The following is a 26,917-nucleotide window of genomic DNA, read 5'->3' on the forward strand; positions in this document are numbered from 1 at the left end:
TACGTATTCAGTGTCTGCTCTCTCCATCCATGCTCCGCACCCGTCTGTTCCCGTGCTGTGCCATCAGGGAGACCAAGCCTCTAACCCAGCCTTACAATTGTGTTTTGGAAGCTAATGCTTTACTTCAAAATAGCAATTTAAGAAGTGACAGTATTTCACGTAACCTGGATGCAATGTCAGCAGGACATGAGGGACAGAGCTTGTTCTCAAAGTGGAGATGAAGCACAGCACACACTGGGTCTCTCTCAGTTCGTGATCATCTCTGTTCGGGATTTCCCATGTTGTGGCTTCTTGGCAGCAAAACTTGCCTAGTGATGAGAAAGGAGACGTAGAGGACATCGGGAGAGACTTTGGTCCAGTCCTTGGAATAAACATCATGTCACCTCTTAAGGTTGTAGTATACCTTGCTTATATAGAGATTATCTCCCCAGCTAACTCAGCTCTCTTGAATTAGCAATCAGCTGGAGGGAAGAGACACAAACACACTTTCAGAGGCATAAAATTAATGGCCTGGGCTTTACAGGCGAGGGCAGGGCCTCGGCAGAAAGGCAGCAGCAGCCGCCCCAAACATATGCCTATCTGCCCACATTACTCTTTCCCATCTCCTAAGCTGGGTCTGCGCAGGCCCCCGGGAGCCCCCAGATTAGGTTCAACAAACCACATGCGAACATCTCCAACTGCAACAGACGTATGGAAAGCACAAATGTATGGAAAGGATGAGTCCAGATTTCTTACATGAGCTGAAGTCTTCTCTAGGGACTGATTGGTGAGTGCAGCTAATAAGATGGTTTCAATTCCATGTGGCACCTTCTCTTCCAAGGCTTTCCTGCTCTTCTGACTTAACTTTTTTTTTTGGTGTATGCACATGGGGGGAAAATGTCAAACAAATATGAAAGGTAATGTAGAGGTAGGCATACACCATTTTACATTCCTACCACCATACCATGTAGGAGCATTCCAGTTTCTCCCCATTCTTGCCAACACTGGTTACTCTCTTACTGATTATGGCCATCCTTGTGCGTGTGAAGTGGTAGTTAATTGTAGTTCTGCATCCTTGATAACCAGTGATGTTGAGCATTATTTCATGCATTTGTTGGTCATTTGTATATTTTTTCTGGAGTGTCTGTCAGATCCCTTGCACATTTTAAAATTGGGTTATTTATATTTTATTGTTGAGTTGTAAAAATTCTTTATATATTCTGGATACAAATTATTAGATGTATAATTGGAAAGAATTTCCCCCCACTCTCTGTGTTGTCTTTTCAATTTCTTGATGCTATCCTTTGAAGCACAGCAGTTTTTAATATTGAAGATCGATGAAGTCAAATTTATATATCTTTTTTTGGTCAATTGTGCTTTTGGAGTCATATCTGAGAAGCCATTGCTTAATCAAAGGTCACAAATTTTCTTTCTAAGAGTTTCGTAGTTTTGGCTTTAACATTTTAAATTTTTCATCCATTTTGAGTTCATTTTTATATATGGTGTTTTAGGGACCCAACTTCATTCTTTTGTATGTGACAAATCCGATTGTCCCAGCACTATTTTTTGAAAAGACTCTACTTTTCACAGTGAATGATCTTGGTAATTGTTTAAAATTGTTAATTGTTTAACAATTTAATTGTTTAAATGATTAAACAAGATAATTATTTAAAATTTAATTTTTATATCAGATAAATTATTGGTTTCAAAGTCAGCTCTATGAAACAAGTGTAAGAAATAGAACCTCTGTATCTGCCCTTTCCTCTCTTATTCCCTCTTTCTTCATATAGCAAACCTTTTCATTTTTTAATTTTATAGTTTATCCTGCTCTGACCCAATTCTGATAATGTAGTGGTCTTATTTTCATCCCACAACAGAGTGAATTTGTTTTCATTTGAATCTGTGCTTTTCAGATTGTGTTCAGCACAGCCTTAGGCTGTTCTAGAGGAGAATGCCTTGTGGGAGAATACCCTCATGATTTATAACTCAAATTGCTTAGATTCTTGAGTACTCAAGACTTTCAAGAAGCATGTCTTTCTGAGGCCAGTTAGAATGAGGATATATTATCTAGCAGAGTGAAGGGACAGGGAAGCCTGGCATGCTGCAGTCCATGGAGTTGCAAGAGTCAGACACAACTTAGCGACTGAACAGCAACAATATTACCTAGAGAAAAAGGGTTGTTAAAACTGATAGAATAAAGTATGATAAAATTTCAGGAGCAAAATAACATTACACAGGAAAAGACTGAAGAAAGGTGTTAATAAGACAGTGCAGGGTCTTCCCTGGTGGTTAAGAATCCACCTTGCAATGTAGGGAACAGGGGTTTGATCCCTGGTCGGGGAACTAAGATCTCACATGCTGTGTGGCAACTAAGCCTGCCCGCTGCAATTACTGAGTCTGTGTGCCACAACTGGAGTCCGTGTCCCACAGTGAAAGATCCCACATGAAGCCACAAAGATCCTGTGTGCCCTAAGACCCAGCGCAGCCAAATACAAATAGAGAAAAAATAAGACAGTGGAGCACGTTTTAGAGAGAATTCAGTTTTAAAACAGTTAGATTTGAGGTGCAGTGTTGATAGAGAAGTATGTTTCTACCTTGTGAAAAGTCACTCATGGAACACCCTTTCCTGATAATATTAGTATCATGTAAATAAGTTTACAGGGCTACTTTTAATGTTCCATGCACCTGCTCGTCCCTTTTCCTTCTTCCTTCTATCTCTTTCCCCATCAGTTCCTGCTGCCTCTGTCCCCTGCAGAGCCCTGGCCCCTGGGCCCACTCCTCTGTGAGTTCATGCTCGACACATACAGAGTGTAAGGTGCGATTCGCCAGAACCTGCTGAAGCTGTGGCTCTGAAGTGAGTCTCTTTGCAGGTGGAATCCTCCCAACAAGCCAACGCGGAGGTGATGAGAGAGATGACCCGGAAGCTGTACAGCCAGTACGAAGAGAAGCTGCAGGAGGAGCAGCAGCGGCACAATGCGGAGAAGGAGGCTCTCCTGGTGTGTATGTCCCACCTGCTGATGGAACAACCAGGGAGTGTTGGGTGCATTATTGTTGGTGAGCTTTAAATGGGAAGGTGTGTACTCGGAGGTGAGTTAGTGGACTCTAAGATGGGTTTAGTATGTGCCTCTCACTCCTCTCCCTTCTCCTTCCCTTTACTCACCTTCCTCCCTGCTTAAAGGAGCCCTCAACCTCTGGCTCTCAGTACACCCCTTTCTCCAGCCAGTCTGACCATTTGCCACATCCAGGCTGATCCTGGCTTACCTGCAGCTGTGAATTTCCTTACCACATCTTCTCCTCCTTCCCTGTCCCCATCCTGCTTATGGTCCCGGAGAGTCTTGAAGATGCCAGCATCTCCACGAATGAAGTCTTTCCTCCTCACACAGCTGCAAGTGTCCCCTGTCCTGGCGAAGCCCATTCTCTCTGTTCTCTGCTGTGGAATTCTCTTGTCCCTGTTATTAGAGCTGGGCTGTGCATCTCCGATCTTAGGTTCTCTAGCAGAGCATCGATTCCTTGAGGACAGGGACTCGATCTGCCTTATCTTGTGTCCCCACAGGCTTAGTACATGTGCTGAATAATTGACTGAGTTGGTGTTTGGGAGAGAGATCTGGGCACTCTGCATTCAATTCCACTTCCAGCCCTAATTCCCTTTATGTTGTTGGCAAATACAGTGATACTTTGAGCATCTTGTCAGGAGATAAGTAACATTTGTAGGTTCTTTTTTTCTTTAAGGGTGGTGGAAAAAGGCAGAAAGATAACTAGGCCCTTGCAATGTGTCTTTTATTCATTGGTTAGAACCGGAATCATGGAATTTGAGTTCATGATTCTCTGAGACTCTTCTAGGCTCCCGGGTCATGCCGGGTCATGCTTCTAAAGAGACAAGATGATTTAGCAAGGCCTGAGCTGTTTGAACCCTGATTGGTAGTGACTGCGTGCTCTTCTGAGAAGAGTGTGTTTCTTTTGCAGGAAGAAACCAATAGTTTTCTGAAAGCCATTGAAGAAGCCAATAAAAAGATGCAGGCGGCAGAGATCAGCCTCGAGGAGAAGGACCAGAGGATCGGGGAGCTGGACAGGCTGATTGAGCGCATGGAGAAGGTAACACAGCTTGGAGCCCGCAGGGCCCTTGCCCAGCCTCCCTGCAGGGTAACAGCTCCCCTCAGGCCTGCCCAAAGGTGTGAGAAGCCCTCACCGCAGATCCCTCTCATTCCTACAACTTGTGACTTGAAATAACAAAGACAGAACTATAAAATAAAGTATATGGATGTAAAGCCATTATCCTCCAATTAAAAATCTAGAAAAAAAAAGAGATAGCAAAAAGTAAAGTATATGGAAGTTTCAGCAAGTCCTGAGTGTTCCTATGTTGAAAATTCTGATGCTTCTAACATCATTACATACCAAATTATTTACAGAAATTAATCTTTTAGCAGCCCTGCTTTGCTGGGGCCCTCAGCATGAACTTGGTTTCCCTGGCAGGCAGTCAAGCCCTATTTCCATGTTACGTCGACATCCCAAGCCAGTTGTTTCTGGGACCGGGGTCTGAAGGGTTGGTTATGCGTCAGAGTAGGGGACTTTGCTCTCCGTGGGTGGGGGTGGAGCAGGGAGAGGCCTGCAGGAGACAGGAGCTCAGCTGGGATAATGAGCCTGTCTAGAGAGAGAGAAGAAATGAGGTGAGAAGTGGAGAAAAGAGGAGAGGTGGGAGAGCGGAAAGAGAAAAAGCAAGAAAGATGAAGGGAGGATGACCTTTACCAAGTGACAGCTGACTTCCAAGGGGAGTGGTGGTTGAGTACTAGAGCTGTGGGTTCTAGGAAGTGGCTCTCTAGCTGTGTGAGTTTACAAAAGAGGGGGGATCAGCTGAGACCACCCCTTGGCATCCTGTGACCCACACTGGACACTGGGAATCCCCAGGCCAATGATGGAGGGAGGGGAAATGACAGGGGAAGCAGGATCAACAGCTGGGCTTCCGGCTGGTTCTGAGAAGAGAGCTGACCTATGATGTCTGTGGCCTGGTCCCTGCTACACTCCTCTGACCAGGAAGGTGGGAATAGCCTTAAACAGAGCTTCTCAGCTGGCCAGGGGGCTCTTCTTTTACGTAATATCTTTTGAGGAGAGGGACTTGAACAAATAGAGAGTCAGTTACAATTTCACCTCTACCCTCTGGGAAAGCAGAATCCTACCTTGTCTTGAAGAGAAGATCAGTGGCATGGTTAGGGCTGACATCAGTACTGGTTGTAGATGGTGGTTGTAATGATTGGGCAGTGAAGGCATTTTCTGGAATGCAGGCAAGCTTTCCCCTACATAGCCTCGCTCCTGCAACAGCAGAAGGTGCTGGTTAAAGCACACTCCCCCCGAGTGACAGGCTATCCTGCAGCAAACAGGAGCCAGGTGAGCGGGTGGTTCTCACTCACAGACAGAGAGACTATCCATGTTTTAGAATCACACGAACCTAGGGTTTGAGTCTTGCCTCTTTTTCTAGTTGCAAGAAGTTACTTGACTCTTCCAAATTCAGGTTCCTCTTCTGTAAAATGTTGATAATAGTAATTCTTATTCTTAGGCCTTTTGTGAGGAGTCAACAAGAAAAATCCAGGCCACATGTTTAGGGCAGTGCCTGGCATATATAGAGTAGGGGCTCAAAAAATGTGTGGTTCTGATTTTTAGGTTGTGACTTGCATAAATGTCTGCCCCTGGTGTCAACTTTTTTTTTTTTTTTCAGCTGGACCTGTCCTATAGCTTAGTTTCTTTGTCTCCTTGGGCTTCTGGAAAGTTGCCAACATTTTCCCACTGATGTCCGTGTGGAGCCTGCATGGGGGTTTGTGGCTGGGGGGCTAGGGTGCTAGTAAGGCTGGCCCTCCCTCCCCATGATTGTGTGGCATAAAATGTTCCCCACGTCCTCCTGGCTTTTTCTCTAGTGATTGAGAATCTGTTGTCCTTGCTCGTAACTTTTCTTATTTAGGCTAGCAAAACGCTTGCTTTAGGTAGCTAAGATTAGATGTGGCCATTTACTGTTTTTCGCCCTTCACGGCTAAATCTGTGAGAGCAGGAACCATGGCAAACCTCTGTCACACGTTGTGAACAACATACCTACAGACTTTGTATCCTGTTCTCACATATTTTTGGATTTTTCTCGAGGACAAACCATGTGCTTTTGAATGACTTCTCTGCTGTACCCCTTAATTTATTGTTTCTCAACATTGTGTCCAAAACAGCTTTCTTTTTTTCTTCATCAGTTAAAGTCTTTTAAGGAGTGTGTCCTATCAGAGACCCTTCTGCAGAATAGATAGTACTCTATGCCTTGATCTTGGTGGTGGTTCCACCAGGTAACGTGAATACAGATATGTCAAGGGATTGTGCAGTGTCCACTTAAGATTTGTTGTACCTCAACTTAGGAAAATATCAAAATTTAAAGTATACTGTAAGCCAGGCCTTGTCCTACTTTATGACAGCTTTTTGGGGAGTTGGAGGGAAGGCTCACTTGTTAAGAATTCACCACTGTTATTTCAGGGCTCATGTAAATTTCCAGCCAGTGGCAGAAACCATGGGGACAGTTAGTCTGTGCATTCACTGCAGAGATTTGAAAGAAGTAACAAAACCCCACGAAAAAGTTGGTCTCCCTTTATTCTGAATATGTCAGTGATAACATACCCTCCCTTCCAGAGTGTTGTACTGCTTCCCTCTCTGACTATCCCTTGTCTGCTACTGCTGACAGCTTCAGAAATTGTGGGAGTTCAAGTTTCAAGGATTTGCTTTTCATATTTGGTGGGAGAGAAGTTTGGGATCTGTATAACTAGTCAGAGCTTATTGGGCAGAATTTCTGAGGGTAAAGATGAGACACAGCCATACTTAAAGAAAGCCCTCAAGCAGAAGAGTCTCCTCTCAATTAGTGAGCAGGATTTGATAAATTTCATTTTAAGGAAATTTGTCATACTAACAGTTGTAATGTATTTCTGGTGCAATTTTGGTGGTAATCGACACTATACCTTTATTAATATTTTTCACTGTGTTCAAAGAAATGTCCATATGCTTTTTACTTTTTTAAGGTAAACTAAATTTATACAGAAATGTGTGCAAATCTTCTTAATAAATATTTATTTATTTGACTGCATTGTGCCTTAGTTGTGGCATGTGGAATATAGTCCCCTGACCAGGAATCAAACCCAGGACCTCTGGATTGGGAATGTAGAGTGTTAGCCACACTGGACCACCAGGGAAATCCCTGTACAAATCTTACATGCACAACTTATTGGTTTCCTATTGATACTGCAATCATTTACTACAGTTAGTGGCTTTAAAATATCATAGAGTTACCATCTTTAGGCGGTCAGAAGTCCTAAAATCAAGGTGTGGGCAGGGCTGTTGGGAGCTCCAGAGGAGAATCCATTTCCTCGCCTTTGCTCCCTTTGAGAGACTAATTATATTCCTTGGCGCATGGCCCCATCCTCCAGCTGCTAAATTAGCATTATAGCACCTCCCAGCCTGTGTCCATCTCTTGACTCTAACCCTTCTTCCTATAAAGGCCCAACCAGATAATTCAGGATAATCTCCCCATTTCATCCCCATTTCAAGATTATTAACTTAATCATGTCTGCTAAGTTCCTTTTTCCATGTAAGGCAACATGTTCACAAGTTTCAGGAATTAGAATGTGGAGGTCATTGCAGCACATTTATTCTGATTTTTACAGTATGTTTTTACAAGTAAACACAGCTGTGTAAACACTACCCTCAGTTAATTTATAGAATATTACAGAATTCCAGACCCTCCTGAGGATTCAGAAAATAATCAAAAAATTCGTAGTATCACAGGTTGTTCATTTAGAGTATTGATTATCATTATTTAGAACTGTAAATTTTCATAAGACATCTGAGCCTTGGCTGATGAAATACTTTTTAAAAGATAAATCTTGAATGGCTTACCCATGTTATTTGTCTCTAACACATAAATACGTCTATAAATACACACTAGCAAATTTGAAATTTTGAGATTTGTTTGGACTCCAGTGAGTGAGTGTGTAAAAGCCCATAGGTGTCACATAGATTTGAACTGACTAGTATTGGAGTTGCTTGCTGTACATTCTTTAGCCAGCTTGGGGATCCATCGGTTAAATATTAATGTCTGTCTGTTTTAGGAACGCCATCAACTTCAACTTCAACTCCTGGAGCATGAAACAGAAATGTCAGTGGAAATAACTGATTCTAACAAAGAAAGGTAAGATATACCGTCCTTTGTTTTATAATGGATTAATGGTGGACACACTGTGTTTGTGTGGGCTCACTTGGTCCTTGCATTTTCATTCGTTTGGTTATCACTCATTGCAGACTGATAACATGTAAAACGCTGGACTGGGAGCTTCCAGCCACATCTTGCAGCCCAGGGGTGGTTGTTAGAACAGTGGAACACGTCAATGCCTGTCACTAGTGCCAAAGTTCTGTCTATAAATGTTCCTCATAATCTTGAGCTCCACAGGATGCACCTTGTTGATGAGAAAACTCAACAGTGACTAATACCATTGCCATGGAAACAAATTTTACAATGTCTTTGTTTCCAAACATTCTTCAGTGAAACCTTGCCTTGTCCCTTGTCTATGAGTGTATAAAGCCCTGCATGGGAAATGCAGGAGCAATGAACTGCCTACTCTGGAAACCAGAAGGCAGAGAGTCCACACGTGGCCCTTTAGTGAAGGGAAACGAGGTTGGCATGTGCTGAGCATTTGAGCAAGTTACTTAATATGCCTGAGATCCTTTGCTTCTCTGTAAAATAAGAATTCTTTTTTAAAGTGGGATGAATTAAAGTGATGCTAATAGTGTCTATCTCATTGGGTTATTATTGTGAGAGAACTGTTGGCTGTACTGCCTGCCACAATGTATGCTGAAAAATACCTGTTCTCCTTCCTCTTACGTGACATCAGAGTTTGCAGAGTTCTAGGAATCCTCCCTAGTCTTTAAGGTTGTGCTAAGGAGGGACCCAGCAGAGACGGGAAGTGGTAAGCAGACTACCAGACCCTTTGTCCGAGTTCTAGTTTAGTGGCCCCAAAGAAAGAGTCCATTTGCTGGGTTCCTTGGGTTTATTTGAAGCAAGTAGTCTGAGGATAATCTGTGCTGGGTTTTTTCTTTTTTTAAACATGAAATATTTTCTGAGGTAGTCTATTCTGTCTTGATGGAGGAAGGGTGTTTCAGCATATTTCCCATTTTCTCAAAATAAATGGTGTGGAACAACTGTAATTCCTGCTTTCCCAGTACTCTGCCACTTGATTTCAGATATGTTGTGTTCCTAGACTCTTTTCTGTTTTCCTAATTGTAGCAATTACTGGATGTTCCAATGTTGTTTTAACCCCCAAAGAAACAGTCTCTCATATCTGTCTGTAAGTGATGCAAAAAAAAAAATTCTCTCTCAGCTCTTGGGAGGTAAAGTGACTGTCTTTACACAGGGTGAAAGTTGCAAGTGGGAATTTGAAAAAGGGTCCTGTGTTCCTTCTTCAGCGGGGGTGGTTGGTCAGTGGTTAATAAACTAGGATACATACAAAGTAGGAAGAGTGCATCTTGTTCTGGGCGGTGTTTCTTTTGAGCGGTGACTTCGGTAACTTCATGTGCTGGTGTTGCTGCGTTGGTCAAGGGTTCACTGGCTCTGTCTTCTATCTGTGTTAGGTATCAGCAGCTGGAGGAGGCGTCAGCCAGCCTCCGGGAGCGGATCCGACACCTAGATGACATGGTGCATTGCCAGCAGAAGAAAGTCAAGCAGATGGTTGAGGAGGTAAGTCCTTGTGAAGGGTCATGGGCGTGAGATTGCTTCCTGTGGTGGGGACTCTTCAGCCCCAGAGACAGATATGACTCTCAGCTCTGTCTTCTGTAGTTCACAGTGAACTAGCTCAGGCCACTGCTGTCTTGGCCCAAAGGAGAAGCGCCTCATTTGTCCCCTTTGAACTAGTGATGATCCCTCTAAAAGAGGGCTCTCTCCAGATCAAAAGGTTACAGTTAAGAAAGCTGGGAGGCACATTTCATAAATTCACCCCCCTATGCAGGTGGGTGCCTTCAGCTCAGGGACCAAAGGGTCCTTTTTCTCTTAAACTGTGTAGTATGAAACCAAGGTACATGCTTACTAATTGTTGGACATAGTTTACTATCCTGTTTTTCTAAATGAAAAAACAGGTAAGTTGAACATTTATATTTCTCTAGGAGGAAAAAAAATTTTCTTTTAAGTTGTGTTATAGTAACCTGTCTCTCTCTTGTTGTATGCTCCATAGGAGAAAATCCATGCTGTGTACAACATATTATTTTTCTCTTATTCAATTAAAAAAATCAGAAACAAGAGCAGTTAGTACTAACAAGGTTATAAGGATTCCCTAGGGACTCATTCTCTAACTTGCAAAGAAAAGGTTTCGTTTTAATTAAACATTTGGTCGGCAGCAGAAAAACTGAAAAAAGCATTATGTGTGCTTATATTAAGCACAACTCTGAAAAGTTACTTGTTAATGCATCATTAAAATGAAAAGTATCTACTTCTAATAATTTACACATATGATAGATTAAACATATCTCTTTTTTTAAATTAATCTCTAAAATGTTGGCGCTATGAGTGGGGCTAAAGTCAGGGAATTGTGAGGATGGGGAGGGACACCTTTTTCAATTGTGTGTAGGATAAACACACATTAGATAAAATCTTCACCCAAATGAGAAACCCACTAACACAGTGTGATTGGCCCGAGTGGAGTAGAATAGGAGAAGGGGGAGCAGGCGCTCAAATGAGGAAATCCTGATGCAGTTTCGCGGTCCCTTGGCCCCGCTGGGCAGGAGCACTGCCAGCAGAAGTGATGGGCAGGCCTTGCCCTGGATCAGCACTGGGTAGATGTCAGGGGTGTTTCCGAAGGAAAAGCATCACTTTGTCACAGTTAGCATCTCAGGAACCGTGGCAGTCTGCTTCTGACTCCACACTCACGGTGTCTGCGGCCGGCTGCCCCTCATTTCCCCAAGGGGCTCCTTGGCTGTGGCATACTGCATTTCTCCCGCCTCACCACAGGGTACCGTCTGCATTGTTTCCCTGTCTAATATTAGAGAATGGTGAACAAGACCTCATGTGCATTGGCTTCTGATTCAGTTTTCTTCTGTAAGGGTTTAATGATTGGTCTTTTTTAAAAAAAATAATCTACTTAATTTTTGGCTGCACTGGGTCTGCATTGCTCGGGGCTTCTGTGGGGCTTCTCTAGTTACGGCGGGCAGGGGCTACACTCTGGTTGCAGCGTGAGGGCTTCTCATTGTGATGGCTTCTCTTGTGGAGCTTGGGCTCTGGGGTGCGTGGGCTTCAGTAATTGTGGCATGAGGGCTTAGTAGTGCGATTCCTGGGCTGTAGAGCACAGGCTCAGTAGTTGTGGCACACAGGCTTAGTTGCCCTGAGATCTTCCCCAGCCAGGGGTTGAACCTGTGTCTTCTGCATTGGCAGGTGTATTCTTCACCGCTGAACACTGGAAGCCCTGATTGGTCTTTTTAAAAATACATTTTCAAGTTTAGAATTCTAAGTTACTTCTGGAATCTAATAAACATACCGATTTGAAAGCAGTAGGGGAATAATTAGGACTTCCCAGGTGGTGCTAGTGGTAAAGGACCTACCTGCCAATGCAGGGAGATGTAAGAGATGGGGGTTCGGTCCCTGGGTCTGGAAGATCTCCTGGAGGAGGGCATGGCAACCCACTCCAGTATTCTCACCTGGAAAATCCCATGGACAGAGGAGCCTAGCAGGCTGCAGTTCATAGGGTTGCAAAGAGACACAACTGAAATGACTTAGCACAGCACAGGGGAGTATTTATATATGCAAATAAGGAAGCATCTAAAGATCACTGTCCATATCTTGCTTTCGTGTCTCTGATGTAATATCTCCCAAATATAGCTATTCTAAGTGCCAATGATGTCTGAAAGACCAACCATTGAAGTGAAATCGCAGGCTGAAATTTCAGAGGCCAGCTGGGGCCAGCTGGGTTTCAACAGTTAGGTGGAGACAGAGAAGGAGAGCTTTAATTCTAAATTTAAACTAAAAATTACTTCTATCAGGTAATAAGAATTAAGGTATTTGTCCTGTACGCCATGTTAACTCATACAACAGGAGGATGGTTTAAACTCTCAATCACTGTAGCCAATTCTAACTTTTTATAGAAGTTAGAAACATGGAAAAGGGACGAATGAGCACACTAAGAAGTCCAGGATGAGGTTGGGAAGTATTAGAACCCTAGAACTCTGGTAATCCGGGGAATGGCTGAAGGACTTGGACAGGAGATGGCCACGGGGAGACGTGAGAAGGGGGTTCACATCTTAGGAAAACTGTCATGGAGAAGAGGTAATATATTTTCGTTTGTATTGCAATGCAGAGGCAGATTGGAGCCACTGGGTGGCACTTGCAAAGAGGCACATTTCAGCTTTCTGTTCAACATAAAGGAAACATTTGTAGTACTGGCTGCCCTGAAAGGCATTTAGCCCTTAATCAGGTATGCATTTATGAGGAGAGAAGAAGACAGGATAGAAACTATATAAAGGATTCTCTATTGTTTACTAGGCGATGCTGTTGGTAGGATCTCAGCCTTTTCACTGCTTTGCATAATGAATGAAATCAGCAAAGATATTCTAAATTTGGACCAAAGTTTGAAAAATCTAGGTGGCTGAATTAGTCATGTGGACTCCTCAACTCTGGCTTGAGAAGAGAAGTGCTTTCTGTGAACTCCAGCCACCCAGACATGGAGGCAAATTTGACTGGAAGATAGAGGCAACCTTTACATGTCACCAGTGTTAGGGACAGGTTTCCCTCTCTTCCATGAAGTCTGGAAGCCTGTCCCTGTGACGGCTTCATACTCAACAGGGGCAGGATTCCAGTCCCCATCCATCGTTGCTGTCATCTGAGTCATGATGTCTGTGAAGAAATTTGGTTTATTAAAATGATATGCTCCTTCTTCTCAAAACATCTAGGTATTATTACTGAGGTTCTTTGAATCCTGACATGTTAAGCAGTATATTCACTTCCACTCCAGTGGAGTGTAATTTCTTAAAAATATACTAAATAAAAACTAACCAATCTTGGTATTGCCATCCTTAGCTCAATAATGATTTTTCATTGTATGGGACAGTACACTTCCACAGGGATTTGTGCATGTAAAAGGGGGCCCTTTTGAAATGAAGGATTAATATATATCTTATCGGGTCAAGTTCACTGAGAAAAGATACAGAGTATCTTGTGTGAAGTGTGAGAGCAGATACCCCCACTTAGCTAGATCTTTGTACTCAATTAAGTCTCCTTTTGTGCTGTTTATCAGGGATTGGTCATCTCCCTCCCACCACTGGTTCTTTTGACTAGTTCTGGATCTGACAAATAGACATGCACACACGCCCAAAAATGCCCCTTTTAGACTTTCAAGAGTTTTCCAGAAAATACAGAGGCACTGAAAAAAATAACAGTCATGAAGAAACTCACTCATCCATCCATTTACCAGATCCCTGCCTGCACTTTCTCTTTGCTGGGGCTGGGCACCAGTTGGGGGCGGGACAGATAGTGGCTCTGCCCTCCTGGATCTTACTATCTGGTGTTAGCTGAGTTCCAGTCATCCTTGCTTCTTGGGCTTCAGTCTTCGGTTGCCAAGCTGTCTTGGGTCTGGGTCTTTTGTCTCAAATCAGGTAGAGTTCTTTAGCTTGCTGCTAAAGGACACAGGAGATCAGGGATGAGCACACGGCTGCAAGAAACCTACAGCCCAAGCAGTGAACACCTGACATACCTTTAAATATCTTCAGTCAACAGGGGGTTGACGCCTCCTTCCCTGCTCTCATCAAGGCCCAGTCTCCTGCCAATCAAAGCAGCTTTCTGCCCAGGGGAAAATTATCTGGAGGAAAGCAATTAAAAATTAAATTCTCTCGGTTCCAAGAATTTTCCCGTATAAATGGATCCATCATTTGTTAGCACACAATTTATTTTAAAATTCTTTTGTGGTGTGGCGTGCTGAAATGTACAGTGCAAAACACGTTTTCACCAAGTACCCTGTGTTTAGAAGATTCAGATAATTAGCCACCTGGGGGAAGGGGAAAGGAGCCGTGGCCATGAGCCCACAACCCTAACCCGCTCAATTGCCCTGTTTCCAGATCATGTCCCACGAGCTCTTCTCCAGATTTAGTCTCCGGCTGTTTGGAAGATAACAAAATGGTAGCCTGCTCCGGGTTGGAAGTAGTTGCTTTCATTGTTCGTGGTTAGAAGAACACTTGTACTCTCTCTGCTGGGAAGAGGTGGTGTGTATGTGTGATGAGCGGATGAACAAAACACGAAGGACATGCTATTGAAAGGAAAATGCGATGACGTAGGGCTCTTATTGGTGGAAACACCCGCATTCTGTAACCTCAGCTTCTATGGCCTGACACTACAGAGTCAAGAGAACTCCAAGACCCACAGAGTATTTCTAGCAACATGGGTTCCTAGACATCAAAGAAGGAACTGTGGTGAAAGATAGTACTAAAATATAATTTAAAAGTGCCAGGTGGAGGCTGGTCCTAAGATCTTGGAGATTGAAGCCTTATTTATGGAAAAGCTATCAAGGACACCTGCCAAGGAGATGGGAAGCAGCCTCGAAGAACTCCAGTGCTCCGGGAGGAAGTGCTCCCCACCTGATCACACCCCAGGAAATACAGAAGCAGCCAAGTGTCTCTGTCGCTTGATTATATTTGTATGTGGGAAGTGGCCCTGAGGATGTCTTGCTGAATCAAGATACAACACTAGTCAACTTAGCACTCTCCTTGTTTAAGTACATTTGGTTTGCTTCCATCACCATGAATACACAGCTCAACTCACTTCATGAAAAGAAGTACATCTGATGAAAAGAGAAATGTATTTGGCTGAAATGTCCATAATGTCTTACGGGAAAACCTGAACAAACTTTTTGACTCACCCAATATATTGACGTGAAATATCCTTCATGCATGCTATATTTTTATAGAGGCCTTGAGACAGCCACAGGCCCTGGTATCTCAACTAAACAGTGTTGCTGAGAATTGTAGTAGCAGCAGCGGTAATAATAGTCAGTGGGTGGTATTAGCCTAGTATTGGAGTGGGTTCATCAAGGGGGTGGGTGTCATTTAGACGTTGGGTAGTTTTTTCCACTCCATCCACTTCTCTGTGGCCAAGTGGGCAGGTCGTTGGCTTTGGTCCTCCGTTTAGATGTTTCTGTGCAGCAGAAAGGGAGCACATGGATAACTTCGCACTTGAGTAGTGAACTGGTAATGTAGTTTTACTCTCCGCCAGTGTTGTGTTTGAATGCAGATCCCTAGATACTCTGCTGGGTTTCCCAACGTCCACCAGGGAGCTTGGAGTCGGATCTGAGAATTGCTCATCTAGATCACTGTACCATAGGGACCTACATTGTTTCTAGAGATTCCATTACTGCCCTCGTGTTTTTCAAAGTCCGTGGTGGAAAAGTTATTAGCATTTGTTCTAGTGGAGCAGACTTGCTACTCAGCTTCAAAAAGTGAAATAATATCAAACCAGGGAATGTAATGACTTCTGGAGAAAGTGGGGCACCCATGTGGGCCTCCATCCTAGGACTGTGTGCTCTTGCCCTGCCCTGGGAGTTCCTTCTCTCTTTTGGGCCCTGGGTAGTGTCCTGGGGCCAGGTGAGCCTTCTGTTGTGGGGCAGAGAGTGAGTGAGGGGCTGAGACCGTCTGTGAGACCCTGAGAGTGCCTCCGAAATTTTGCCTTAACTAGATGACCCAAGCACCTCCGCCTTGGCCTGATGCTGGCTCCTGGGCTGATTGGGGACCTCCTTAGATCTGGGTCCCCTGCCTTTCAGGACCTCCCCCCATCTGCTCCTCCTTGCCTTTGCCCATGTGCCTCAGTTTACCACTCCTGCCAGAACAGCGATATGGTGTGAACTTGACTTACTACATCAAACATGAGTTAGGTGCTCAAACCCTGCCCCCCCGCCCCCACTCACACTACCACCCCATTCCCAACCCTTAATTGGATCCTAAGCCTTGAACTCTTTTTTAAGGCTATACTTTTGTCCTAGGGCTGCTCACACTCCTACCCCAAGGAGATACTACTCATAAGCTGAGGCCGAATTTACAGTAATTGAAAATGTTACAGTTTTCAATTCTGGTGTTTAACACTGTATTAGTCACTTCTTGATTTAAAAATCTTAGATGCTTGATGTAAAATGTGAAGGTTTTAGAAGGTGTCAGAAAGCTCACACAGATGTAAACCTTTTTTCTATGCATTATTGAAATATTGCAGGTTCATGGTATTGCTGGTACTGGTTAATGTATTCACGATTCGAACTGTCCTTTCAAGGGAGAAGGTCTTTTCTTTGTAAATGTCATTGAACCCACTTTCTGTTTGTTGAAATCATTTCTGATTGGCTCAGATATATTTCTCAGAGACTTGGAAGCTCACATTCTGTCCGTGGCAGTCCCTGTGACTGTGCTTCTCATCTGAGAAACTCTCAGAGAGTGGGTGTTCATCGTGTTGCATGGCTGTGCATCTAGACCTCCCATGCCACGTTAATTCTCTCTGGGCAGTATTATTAGCACCATTTTTTAGTACAGGGAACTGAAGCTTAGTCTTAAAAAAATAAGTTGCCAGCAGCCTCTCCGCAGGTGACGATGGTGCTAGGCCCACACCCAGATTTTTGACTCCAAAGCTAGCCTCATTCTTTGCTTATTTTTTTTAGCAGTTGGAAAAAATTATAATTTTTGTTTTGTTTGGCCTCACTGCACAGCATGTGGGGTCTTAGCTCCCTAACCAGAGATTGAACCTGTGCCACCTGCATTAGAAACGCGGAGCCCTAACCACTGGCCCACCAGGGAAGGCACTGGAAAAAATTAAATATGGAGAATAATAAAAATAAAACCTATGTACTCTCTTCTGGAAGTGAAAGATATTAACATTTTGGCATATTTTGCATTTTTTTCCTAAATAAAGAACTTTAAAGAAGTTCTCATTTTACTCCTCCCATTTCAAATCTTTGTCCTTCTTACCCTCCACCCCATCCTGCCCCAAGGCTTCCTTCAGAGGCAACTGGCCTCTATCCGGACCATGTTTCTCTGCTTTTACTACACACACATATGTTTATTGTCAATATATAGCTTAGTTTCTGGGTTTAAAAAGGTATGCAGGGAGTTTCCTGGTGCCTTAGTGGTTAGGATTTGGTGCTTTCATCACAGGGGCCTGGGTCTAACCTCTGGTCAGGGAACCATCCCACATGCTGTGTTGTGTGGACAAAATACAAATAAATAATAAAACAGTGTGTAAAATTTTATATATAGTGTCTAAATAAATTTTATTGTATTTATTTTGAAACTTATTCTTTTCCCCAATTTTGTTTTTGGTGTTGTTCCATATACTAGATCTTAATTATTCATTTTGATGGCTCTCTAATATTCCACTATCTGAATATATTCTAATGTATCCTCTTGATAGACATTTAGCTTGTTTTCAATTTTTTATTCTTTTGCAAGCAATACTGTACATGTGTCTATGCTTATCGAGGGAATAAACTTAGAGGAGGAATTGCCAGGTACTGGGGTTGGCACAGTCTCACCTGTGTCCCTCTCCAAAGTGTGCATAGACGTCTACCTGTCATGTATAAGGGCAGATTTCCCCACATCCTCACCACCTCTTAGACTATAATTTTAGCCAGTTGTGAAATAACATTTCTTTGGCTTAGTTTTAATTTGCATCAGCCTGGTAACTGCTCATTACAACTAGAGAAATTGACCCTAAACTTCTCAGCAGTCAAGCTCCCATTCTTATAAATTGGTTGTTCACATCTTTTGTTCATTTTTCTGTTTGGTGGTTTTTCTTTTTTTCCTGCTGATTTGTAGGAATTCTGTATACTGCCAATATTAGTTGTTTATCAAACTAATTGCATGCTATTATCTTTTCCCAGTTCATGGTTTTTGGTTGTTTATGGGGTTTCGTATAATGTACACATTTAAAAAATTTTGTTATAAAATTATCAGTCTTTTTGTGCTGTGTTGTGTGTCTCATTTGTCATAAGTTTTAGAGTTGTGTTTTTCATTTTTAGGTCTGTAATCACCACCCGCCTCCCCCTCCCCGCCCCACGTTCTTGCCCATTGTTCTTCCTTACTCTGTTTTTCTCCATAACACTTTGTCATCTTGTGCTATATCCTACACGTACCTGTTTTGCTTGTTTATGTATTGTCTCTTTCTCTCCACTGGAATGTAAGCTCTCTAAGGGCAGTGGGTTTTGTCTGTTTCATTCATGTCTGTATCCCCAACACTTGGAATAGTCACTGGCATATAACAAGTGCTCAATAAATTTTATTGAACAAATAAAGAGTAATCTGTATGGAATTTATTTTTGTGTATATAGTATGAATAGAAATTTCACCTTTTATTCCCTCATGGAAGGCTTGTTTCTCTAACACCATTCATTGAATAGTCCATCCTTCCACCACTGACTTTTTTCATTCAGCCTTTATCAAGCTGAAGTAATTTCCTTTGCGCCACTGTCTTTATATATTCCCATTCCCCTGCCTCTGTGCTGAAGTTTGCAGGAAAGTCAGCTGTCTACATACACCAGTGGGAGTGAGGGTGACAAAGAGCTAGGCCCTGTTTATGGAGAGCGCTTTTCTGATGGGTCAGCCAGTAAACATTTAAGAAGCACCTTTTATGAGCCAAATGCAAAGACAGACCTGAGTCCTCAAAGCCCTCAAAGGATTTTCTGGTTGACATTAAAGCTGTTATAACTCAAGGCAGAATATAAGGGTTGAGCAGGCAATGAGCTGTGTGCTGAGGACATAGAAACTGGAGAACACAGTGGTTAAGTTTGTAAGTGTCAAGTAAATTAAATCTGTCTTTGCATGCTGCCTCTGCTTCTCACTGGCCTTTATATCTTGAGCAATTTACTTATCTTCTCCCACATTTCATTTCCTTATCAAAAAATGTGACTGATGATAATAATACCTGCTTCAGAGGTTGTTGATGGAAAGAATGTACACTAAGGGCGTAGGTCAGTGCCTGCAAATACTCACTAATTCTAGTGTGCATGGAGAAACTTTAGGGAGGAGGTGATATTTGACTGGGTCTTGCAGCATGGGTTAGATTTTTCTAGGCAGGGATTGAGTAGGTGGAAAAGGACGTGCCAGACTAGACATAGAATCAATTAAAAGCACAAACATGAAGGCCAGAAAGTACAGGGTGAGTTCAGTGAGCAATATCCCAGTTTGAGATGACAACTGTAATGATGGCAGGGAGTAATGATGAAGAGACTGGAAATGTAGGTTGAGCCTAACTGTGGTGGATTAGGAGCAACAACCAGAGAAAACGTCCTTTATTTCTCAGCTCCTGATTCCTCGATGGCTCCCCATTGCCAATGCCTCTGGCAGGGGTTTCTTGAAGAATCAGAGAGGAGAGGGGCAAGAAGGGCAGCTCAGAGGCTTCCTGGAGAGTCCTGGTCAGTGCAGGTGAAGGTCCATGTTCCAGGGCATCTGAACATTAGGAACATGTGTTTCTGTGATGTGCACCTGCGTGTGTATGTGTGTGTGTTTAATTGAAGCCTCCTTTATTTTTTGTTTTGTTTTGTCTTAGAATTGACACAATTAATAAATAAATCTTTATTTTTTAAAAAAGATTTTATTGGAATATAGTTGATTGACAATGATGTGTTAGTTTCAGGTGTACAGCAAAGTGAATCAGTTATACATATATCCCCTCTTTTTAAGATTCTTTTCCCATGTAGGTCATTACAGAGTATTGAGTAGAGTTCTCTGTGCTATACATTACGTCCTTATTAATTATCTATATTGTATATAGTAGTGCACGTCTATCAATAGGAACCTTTTTTTAAACTACTTTTTTTTTTTTAGCATCAGCTTTGTGTCAGGTGTGGAGCTGGGTGCTTCTGTATACAGGCCTACCTCAGAGATACTGAAGGTTGGGCTCCAGACCACTGTAATAAAGCAACTATTATAGTAAAGTGAACCACATGAACTTTTTGGTTTCCCAGTGCATATAAAAGTTATGTTTATACTGTAGTGTATTAAGTGTACAATAGCATTATGTATAAGAAAATGTACAGACCTTAATTAAAAATACTTTATTGCTAAAAACTGGTCACTAACCGTCATCTGGGGTTTTCCTGGTGGCTCAATGGTATAGAACCTGTCTGCCAATGCAGAAGATGTGGGTTCCATTCCTGAGTTGGGAAGATCCCCTGGAGAAGGAAATAGCAACCACTCCATTATTCTTGCTGGAGAATCCCCATGGACAGAGGAGCCTGGCGGGCAACAGTCCATGGGGTCTCAAAGAGCCAGGCATGACTAAGCGGCTGAACAACAACAGAAGCATCGTGTGAACCTTCAGTGAGTCATAATCTTTTTGCTGCCATGGAGGATTAAAAATATTGTGAGAATCATCAGAATGTGGCACAGAGATACAGGTGAGCAAATGCTGTTGGAAAAATGGTGCCGACAGACTTGCTCAATGCAGGGTTGCCACAAACCTTCAATTTGTGAGCAATGCGGTATGCATAAAGCACCATAAAGCAAAGTGCAGTAAAACGGGTTGTGCCTGTACACCCGCTGATTGTTTAGCCTGAAACATTTCTCTCCCTGGATATTCCTGTTCGGTGTGTGGTCTTTTGTCCCTGATACTGTGTCCATCTAGGGAAGCTTAGAGGACCCTCCTTCCTGCTTTCCCACCTCACCTTCCTCTAAAGTCACAGAGGAGAAAAGAGCAGCCTTAAGACATAGGGCCCCAGCAAACCGTTGGTAAAAGAAGGTCTTGCCTGCCTGTGTTCTTCCCTGCCTGGCCTAATTTGCAGGCAGCACTGCTGAGATAGGCTGTCATCACAGGGAGGACAGAGGCCACCCTCTGGACCTCAGGCTGGTGTGAACAGAAGAGCCCAGGCCTTGTCATCAGAGAGACGTGGGTTTAGGTCTCAGCCCTGCCAGCATCAAGCTCTTGGGTGACTAACTGTCCTGGTTTGCCTGCAAATGAGAAGGTTCCTGACACATGAGACTAAAATCTAGGAAGTTCCAGGCCAGCTGGGACAGGCTGGTCCCCTCTTAGTCCTGATGTCTGAACCTTTCCCTCACCCCATCGGCAGATGGCTGGTGCATTCTGTCTCTGGGTAGGAGGGGAACCAAACATCACTTGCCTGCTCCCCTGTTGTGCGAACTCATGCACTTCTTTCTCCACGTGCTGGTTCCCTGCAAGTGGAGACCACGTCTCCCTGGCTCACGGCTGTGCTCCTGGAACCTAGCACTGGGTCACGGCTGATGTTGAGGAGTGAGTGAACAGTGAAACTTTAGGAACCCCAGTTCCTTCGTCTATGGGGATAATGACTCTGAAGGTTGTTTCTGAGAATAATGAGCTAAGCCATCAAAAGCCCTGATGCCCAGTATGCTCTTTTCTTCCTTGCCAGTGAATGCCCACAGATTGGGATGCCAGTTTATCCATCCTTCACTGATGTTTGTATAGTCCAGTTATGAGTGGGTACCCAGGAGATTCAGGGGGCTGGTTCTCCTTCAGTAGAAGTGGGGTGATCTGTAATATAAGATAGAAATCAAACCAAATTAGATTACTTTACCACAGAAGCCAGTTTCAACTGATCCTTTAGAATAGTATAGTTCTATGATTATATATTACTTCAAACTTAATAGAAAAAAATTGATTAAAATGTGTGCCCTGTTCATATCTGGCCTGGCTGAATGCCACAAGACACATTAATTGAAAATGAATTTCTCCAAACCCAATCAAACATCATGAAGATGAAAAATGTACCTTTTTCCCTCCGTTCCTTCATTGATTTTTCATTTTCCCCACTCAGAGCTTCATTTAGCAATTTTTCAGTTTCCTTTTGTTGTGGCCTTAACTCATCCCTCCGCTCCCCCCAAAATGAGATAATGTACCATTTTCCTTGTCCTTTTTAAACTGTCCTTTCATGCTGCATTAGTGCAGGGCAGAGCCTCGTCTTGTCATAGGCCCCTGTGTTGTATCATTTTTTAAGAAAAGAAGGTAACCTTATTTTTAAATTCTTTCTGTGGTGGTTTTTACTAAAGGGAATGCCCTTTAAAAAATATATAACTATGAAATTACACTGTTACAGCACTTATAAAATAGAAAAAGAGAAACTATAGCAAAAAAAAAAAAAACCTTTTCAGAGGAAGAGTATTAGATATCAATTGTTCTCAGTTTTCATGGTGAGGTGTTTGGGCATCAGGCACGATTCCTATTTTGTTGAGAGAAATGGAGAAAACTATTTGCCAGATCACAGCATGTTGAGCTGAAAACTAGGCTGGGTTAGGACAAGAGGGAGCAAGGGGAAGTGATAAAAACCCCAGGTGAGTTCTAGAAAAAGCCTGTCCTGTGCCAGCTGTAACCCAGTCAGTCCACTGGGTCTCTGGGTAACTGGGGGTTCAATGTGGGTAACAATAATAGGGATCATTAGTCTATTTTTCTGTCAAATTTTCAAATAATTGAGCAGCATGCATTTCCCATGAAAAGTCGAGAAAGACTCATATTCAAGTATCCTATTGCTTCTCTTTGACTTAGGATTCAGAACTCCGATTCTCTCATTTTGATTAGAGGCTTTGATTGGCAGGTATCCATTTTTGGTATATTTTCAATGGGAAAATGACTTCTTTCTTTACCAAGGTGGTTTAAAGTAGAAAGTCTTTTTATTTATTTGTTTTATAACTTGCTTTATTTTTAGCATCTTTCATGTCAAATTAGGGTTCTATACCATTCATCTTAATGGCTTTATGAGTCCATTAGAAAGAGTAACAGAAAGAGGTACTGGTGATAGAGGTTTGGAAACTTTTTATTAATGTGTTGAGTTTCATGATAAGCACACACACAAATACCAACCATCACACTGATTTTGAGTAAAAGTGCTTGGTTTACTTTCCTTGGCTATTCTTAAAATTAGAATGAAAACAAAACAAATTTCAGAGAAAATAAACAATAATATCATAAACAGTTTGGATTAAAAAAATCTAATTTCCTTACTCTTACAAGATTTTAAACAGTTTAATTCACCGTGACAGTCAGTTTTAATGTACTTTCTACATCATGCCCCGTTTCAGTGTATCTTCTGTTTTATTAAAGGCATTTGCAGATATATGTATATTATCATTTTCCAGCTGGTAAGAGAAAACACCCTAAAGCATAATCTCTTAAAGAAAAAGTATCAAGTGCTATCTAGTATTTAGTACTTATTTGCTGCTCTATTTCTTATATTCATTCATTTCTCTCCACATCACCAACCTCCGTACTGAGTTATATTTCATGAGTCTTGCACAGTCGGGTACTATTCACATCCTTTTAATTATAGGCTATATCACATTCTGACATCTAACACGAAATGACCCGTGTCTTTCGTGTCTGTCACCAATGTGAAAAAATTCCAGGAAGCCGACAAGCCTTGCAACCTCCGGGGGTTGTTGTGAATCCATAAGAGGACCTTACTGAGTTTTTGTATAATTTCATTTTAGTATGGTTGACATACAAGGTCCTTTTTGAAAGAAATTGGGAGGGATCCTTTCACTATAGGAATCTGTTTCCAAAGCAGTTTATAAAAATGTGTGGATGGATAGCAGTGATTTCACCTCCTAAGAGGACTGCTCTTTCATATAAGATAATCGATACACTAAACATCTGTTCCGCGTGGGCTTGCTGTCTGGTGCAAGGGGAAGATCTAAACAGACCATGGTAGTGGCAGTGATGGTTCCTGCGAGGGGTTTGCTCGAAGGGCTGAAATGAACAGAGACAGATGTGAAGGCAGCCTGGAGGACTTGGCAAGAGCTAGCCTGGGAAGTGACTGTGGAGTACCCCTGCCAGCAGATTTCCTGGTGGAGAAGGGCATGGAGGGTGGGAGGCCATGCCTGGTGAAGGTGCCAGTTGGGGAAGAGGTCCCACTGTGTTCACAGCACACTCAGAGGATGGAGTGGCTTCTTCGTAGGGTTCGTTGTGGGCCAAAGATGGCATGAAAGGAAACTGGGGCGATAAAGTGGGACCACAGCAGAAGCATCTCTTGTCCACACTAGGGAACTGGAACATTAGACCACTTGGGAGGGTTGTTCTGTTTTGTTACTGTTTTCTTTTATTGAAGTGTAGTTTATTTACAATGTTGTGTTAGAGTCAGGTGTACGGCAAAGTGATTTGGTTATATATAACCAATTCTTTTCTATTATAGGTTATTACAAGATGTTGAGGATAGTTCCTGTGCTATACAGTAGGTCCTTGTTGGTTATCTGTTTTATATATAGTAGTGTGTGTGTGTGTGAATCCCAAACTCCTAATTTGTCCCTCCCCCTTAGAAGCTTGGGAGGGTTTTTGAGTAAGAGACCATCTCTGAAGTAGAGCCTAGAAGTGGACTTGGTCCAGGTGACTCCGGTGTGTGGCTATAGTTGAAAGGGATTGCTTGGCTCCAGCCATCTATCCAGGTAACTCAATTGTGGCTAAAGAAGAAAAGCTGTTACCGTTTTAGAAACGAGATGACTCCCTAAACCCGCCTTAAATATCAAACTGGCCTGTTCCTGCATGATCAGTTAGGCTACAAGACATATATTCAGTTTGAATTACAAAAATTAAAAAAAAACTTGCTAATGAAGACAAAATTAGACGTCAGTTCAGTGAGTTAGCATCAAGTAAAAGGTTCTAGATTTTACCAAGATGGGTTTTGGTTCTAGATTTTACCAAGATGGGTTTCTCCCCTTTGTTCTGTAAGAGGGTTTACTGTTTGATTTTTTAGATTAATTAATTGATTTCTGGCTGTGTCAGGTCTTAGTCGAGGTACTCAGGATCTTCACTGTGGTATGGGAGCTTCTCTCTAGTTGTGGCTTGTGGGATCTCTAGTTGAGGCACCTGGGCTGAGTAGCTGTGACCCATGGGCTTAGTTGCTTTGTGGCATGTGGGTCTTAGTTCCCCAACCAGGGATTGAACCCATCTTCCTTGTATTGGAAGGTGGATTCTTCACCTGGATTATCAGGGAAGTCCCCCTGCTGTTTGATATTTAAATTTAACTACAAGATGGCATTCTTGGGTAAGTAAGATAGAAGCACTTATTTTCCAGACTTCATCTAATTTCTTGTTTCTTAATGGTTTGACTCGAGCCTGGTAACTTGGGTCATTTACCACCACCTGGTGACAGCTAGATTTAAATGCAGCTTTGTGAAGTACATAAACCTCTTAATGGTCAAATTTACAAACTGATACGAGTCAAGAAGTGAGAGCAAATGTGCCAAATGGATTTCACTTGCATACTGCCTGCATGGTTCCCTGGATTTTGGGATGCCCCCAATTCTGGGGGGTTCTTTGGAGGTTATGTATTTAGCACGTCTGTCTTGGTTCCTCTGGTCCTCCCAGAGTCTCTTCCAAACAACTTTGTTTCTGAAGTCTACAGGGTGGATTGTTTAGAGATAATGGATGGACAGATTCTTTGATTCATTCATTCAATGTCTGAGAATATGAAGCTGATCAAGGCCTTTACTCTCAAGAAGCTGACAGTCTAGGGAGGGAGAAATACCAGTAATAACATAGTAGTAGCTGATTTTTGAGAGTTTATGTTACTATAGGAGTAAGATATAGGAGACAATATGTCAAGACTCTTTGAAGTTGGCAGTCAGAAATAACAGCGTTTTTCACACAAAAGTGTGATTTAGATGATGGAAAAGAACCAAAGGCTTGGGAGTCATATGTTAGCTAGAATAATAGCAAACCCAGATACATGTGGGCATGCGTGCTTAGTTGCTCAGTCATGTCCAACTCTTTGCAACCCACTGGACTATAGCCCGGCAGGCTCCTCTATCCATGGGATTTTTCAGGCAAGAATACTGGAGTGGGTTGCCATTTCCTTCTCTGGGGGATCTTCCTGACCCAGGGAGGGAACCTGTGTCTCCTGTGTCTCTTGCATTGTGGGCAGATTCTTTACCCACTGAGCCATCGGGGAAGTCCCATCCAGACACATGAGAGTCTGCTTATTTTAGAAACTGGATGACTTACTTGGGAGAAGGCATGGGGTGTGCTTCAGGAGCAGACATCTGTAGGGGAATAACTTGAAATTAGAAGTTGGCACACCTTGTAGGGCATGAGGGCCTGCCATGCACTCCCTGCCAGCCTAAGCATCCTTTGTCCCTAGTTTGAACACGTCAACTCTGACCACAGAATACACTGTACAGGATGCTTCTATGAGAAATGCTCAAGGATGAAAACAAATGAGTGTGCACAACTTTCATTTTTAGTGCAAGAGCACAATTGCTTCTTGAGGCATCAGTTGCTGAAAACCTTGAGCCTTGTCATCAGAAGCTTCAGATCTCTTACATTTTTCCCACACCCATTTTTTCCTCCAGAGCAAGGTGCCTCCTCACAGTAACATTAGCCCAGAAATCTCCCCTCAGCTCTCTTTCCCTAGATGATATCTCTGCTTTGCATTGATTTCTTTTTAAAACTAGAATCTCAGGAAAAGGTGAGTAGAAAATCTTGGTCTCTTCCTATGAGCTGCTCATGAGGGTATCCTTAACCCTCTCACTTCTCTTGATTCACTGATTACTTCACAGATGGTGCAACTAGTGTGTGTGTGAAGTCACTTGTGCTATTTGATGAAATATTACTCCTGACTTTGGAATATTTTAGTTCACTTGAGTACACATTTTGCCTATCATTTAAAGACTTTAAAAGTCAGCTTTTAAGAATTTTAACAATATAAGAAGGAATGAAAAAGGGACACAATAAGGATAATTTCTGCAAATTTTCCTACAAAAAGTGAAGGAAATGTAAATAAAACAAACTTTTGTTTTGCCCATAATCCTACCCTAACTGCAGAATGATTTCATTTATCTAACTTCTCTTCCAGCTTCTACTTTCATTGTTGTAAACTCTTGTTTTTCTATCCCTTGAGGCTTTTTGTAAACACTTTTCCATTTTGTAATAGATTTGTTTTTAGTGTTTGTGTAATATATTCCATCAAATTGATAT

The 26,917-nt window shown here is 42.5% G+C and overlaps 1 protein-coding gene across 2 annotated transcripts in view; it reads left to right on the forward strand.

Moving 5' to 3' along the window:
- Window positions 1-26,917, forward strand: part of MYZAP (myocardial zonula adherens protein) — a 115,068-nt gene that overhangs the window by 43,398 nt on the left and 44,753 nt on the right. Inside the window, exons 7-11 of one of the 2 annotated variants that reach the window (XM_013967112.2) lie at window positions 2,850-2,975; window positions 3,943-4,071; window positions 8,097-8,176; window positions 9,613-9,718; window positions 14,074-16,729. In XM_013967112.2, the coding sequence (XP_013822566.2) occupies window positions 2,850-2,975; window positions 3,943-4,071; window positions 8,097-8,176; window positions 9,613-9,718; window positions 14,074-14,127 (495 nt within the window). In that variant the 3' untranslated portion in view covers window positions 14,128-16,729. Of the gene's footprint in view, window positions 1-2,849; window positions 2,976-3,942; window positions 4,072-8,096; window positions 8,177-9,612; window positions 9,719-14,073; window positions 16,730-26,917 lie in introns of those variants that run through there. The other variant, XM_005685718.3, reaches the window with a different exon arrangement.

Source organism: Capra hircus, chromosome 10 (genome assembly GCF_001704415.2).
Source record: "Capra hircus breed San Clemente chromosome 10, ASM170441v1, whole genome shotgun sequence".
Classification (NCBI taxonomy): Eukaryota; Metazoa; Chordata; class Mammalia; order Artiodactyla; family Bovidae; genus Capra; species Capra hircus.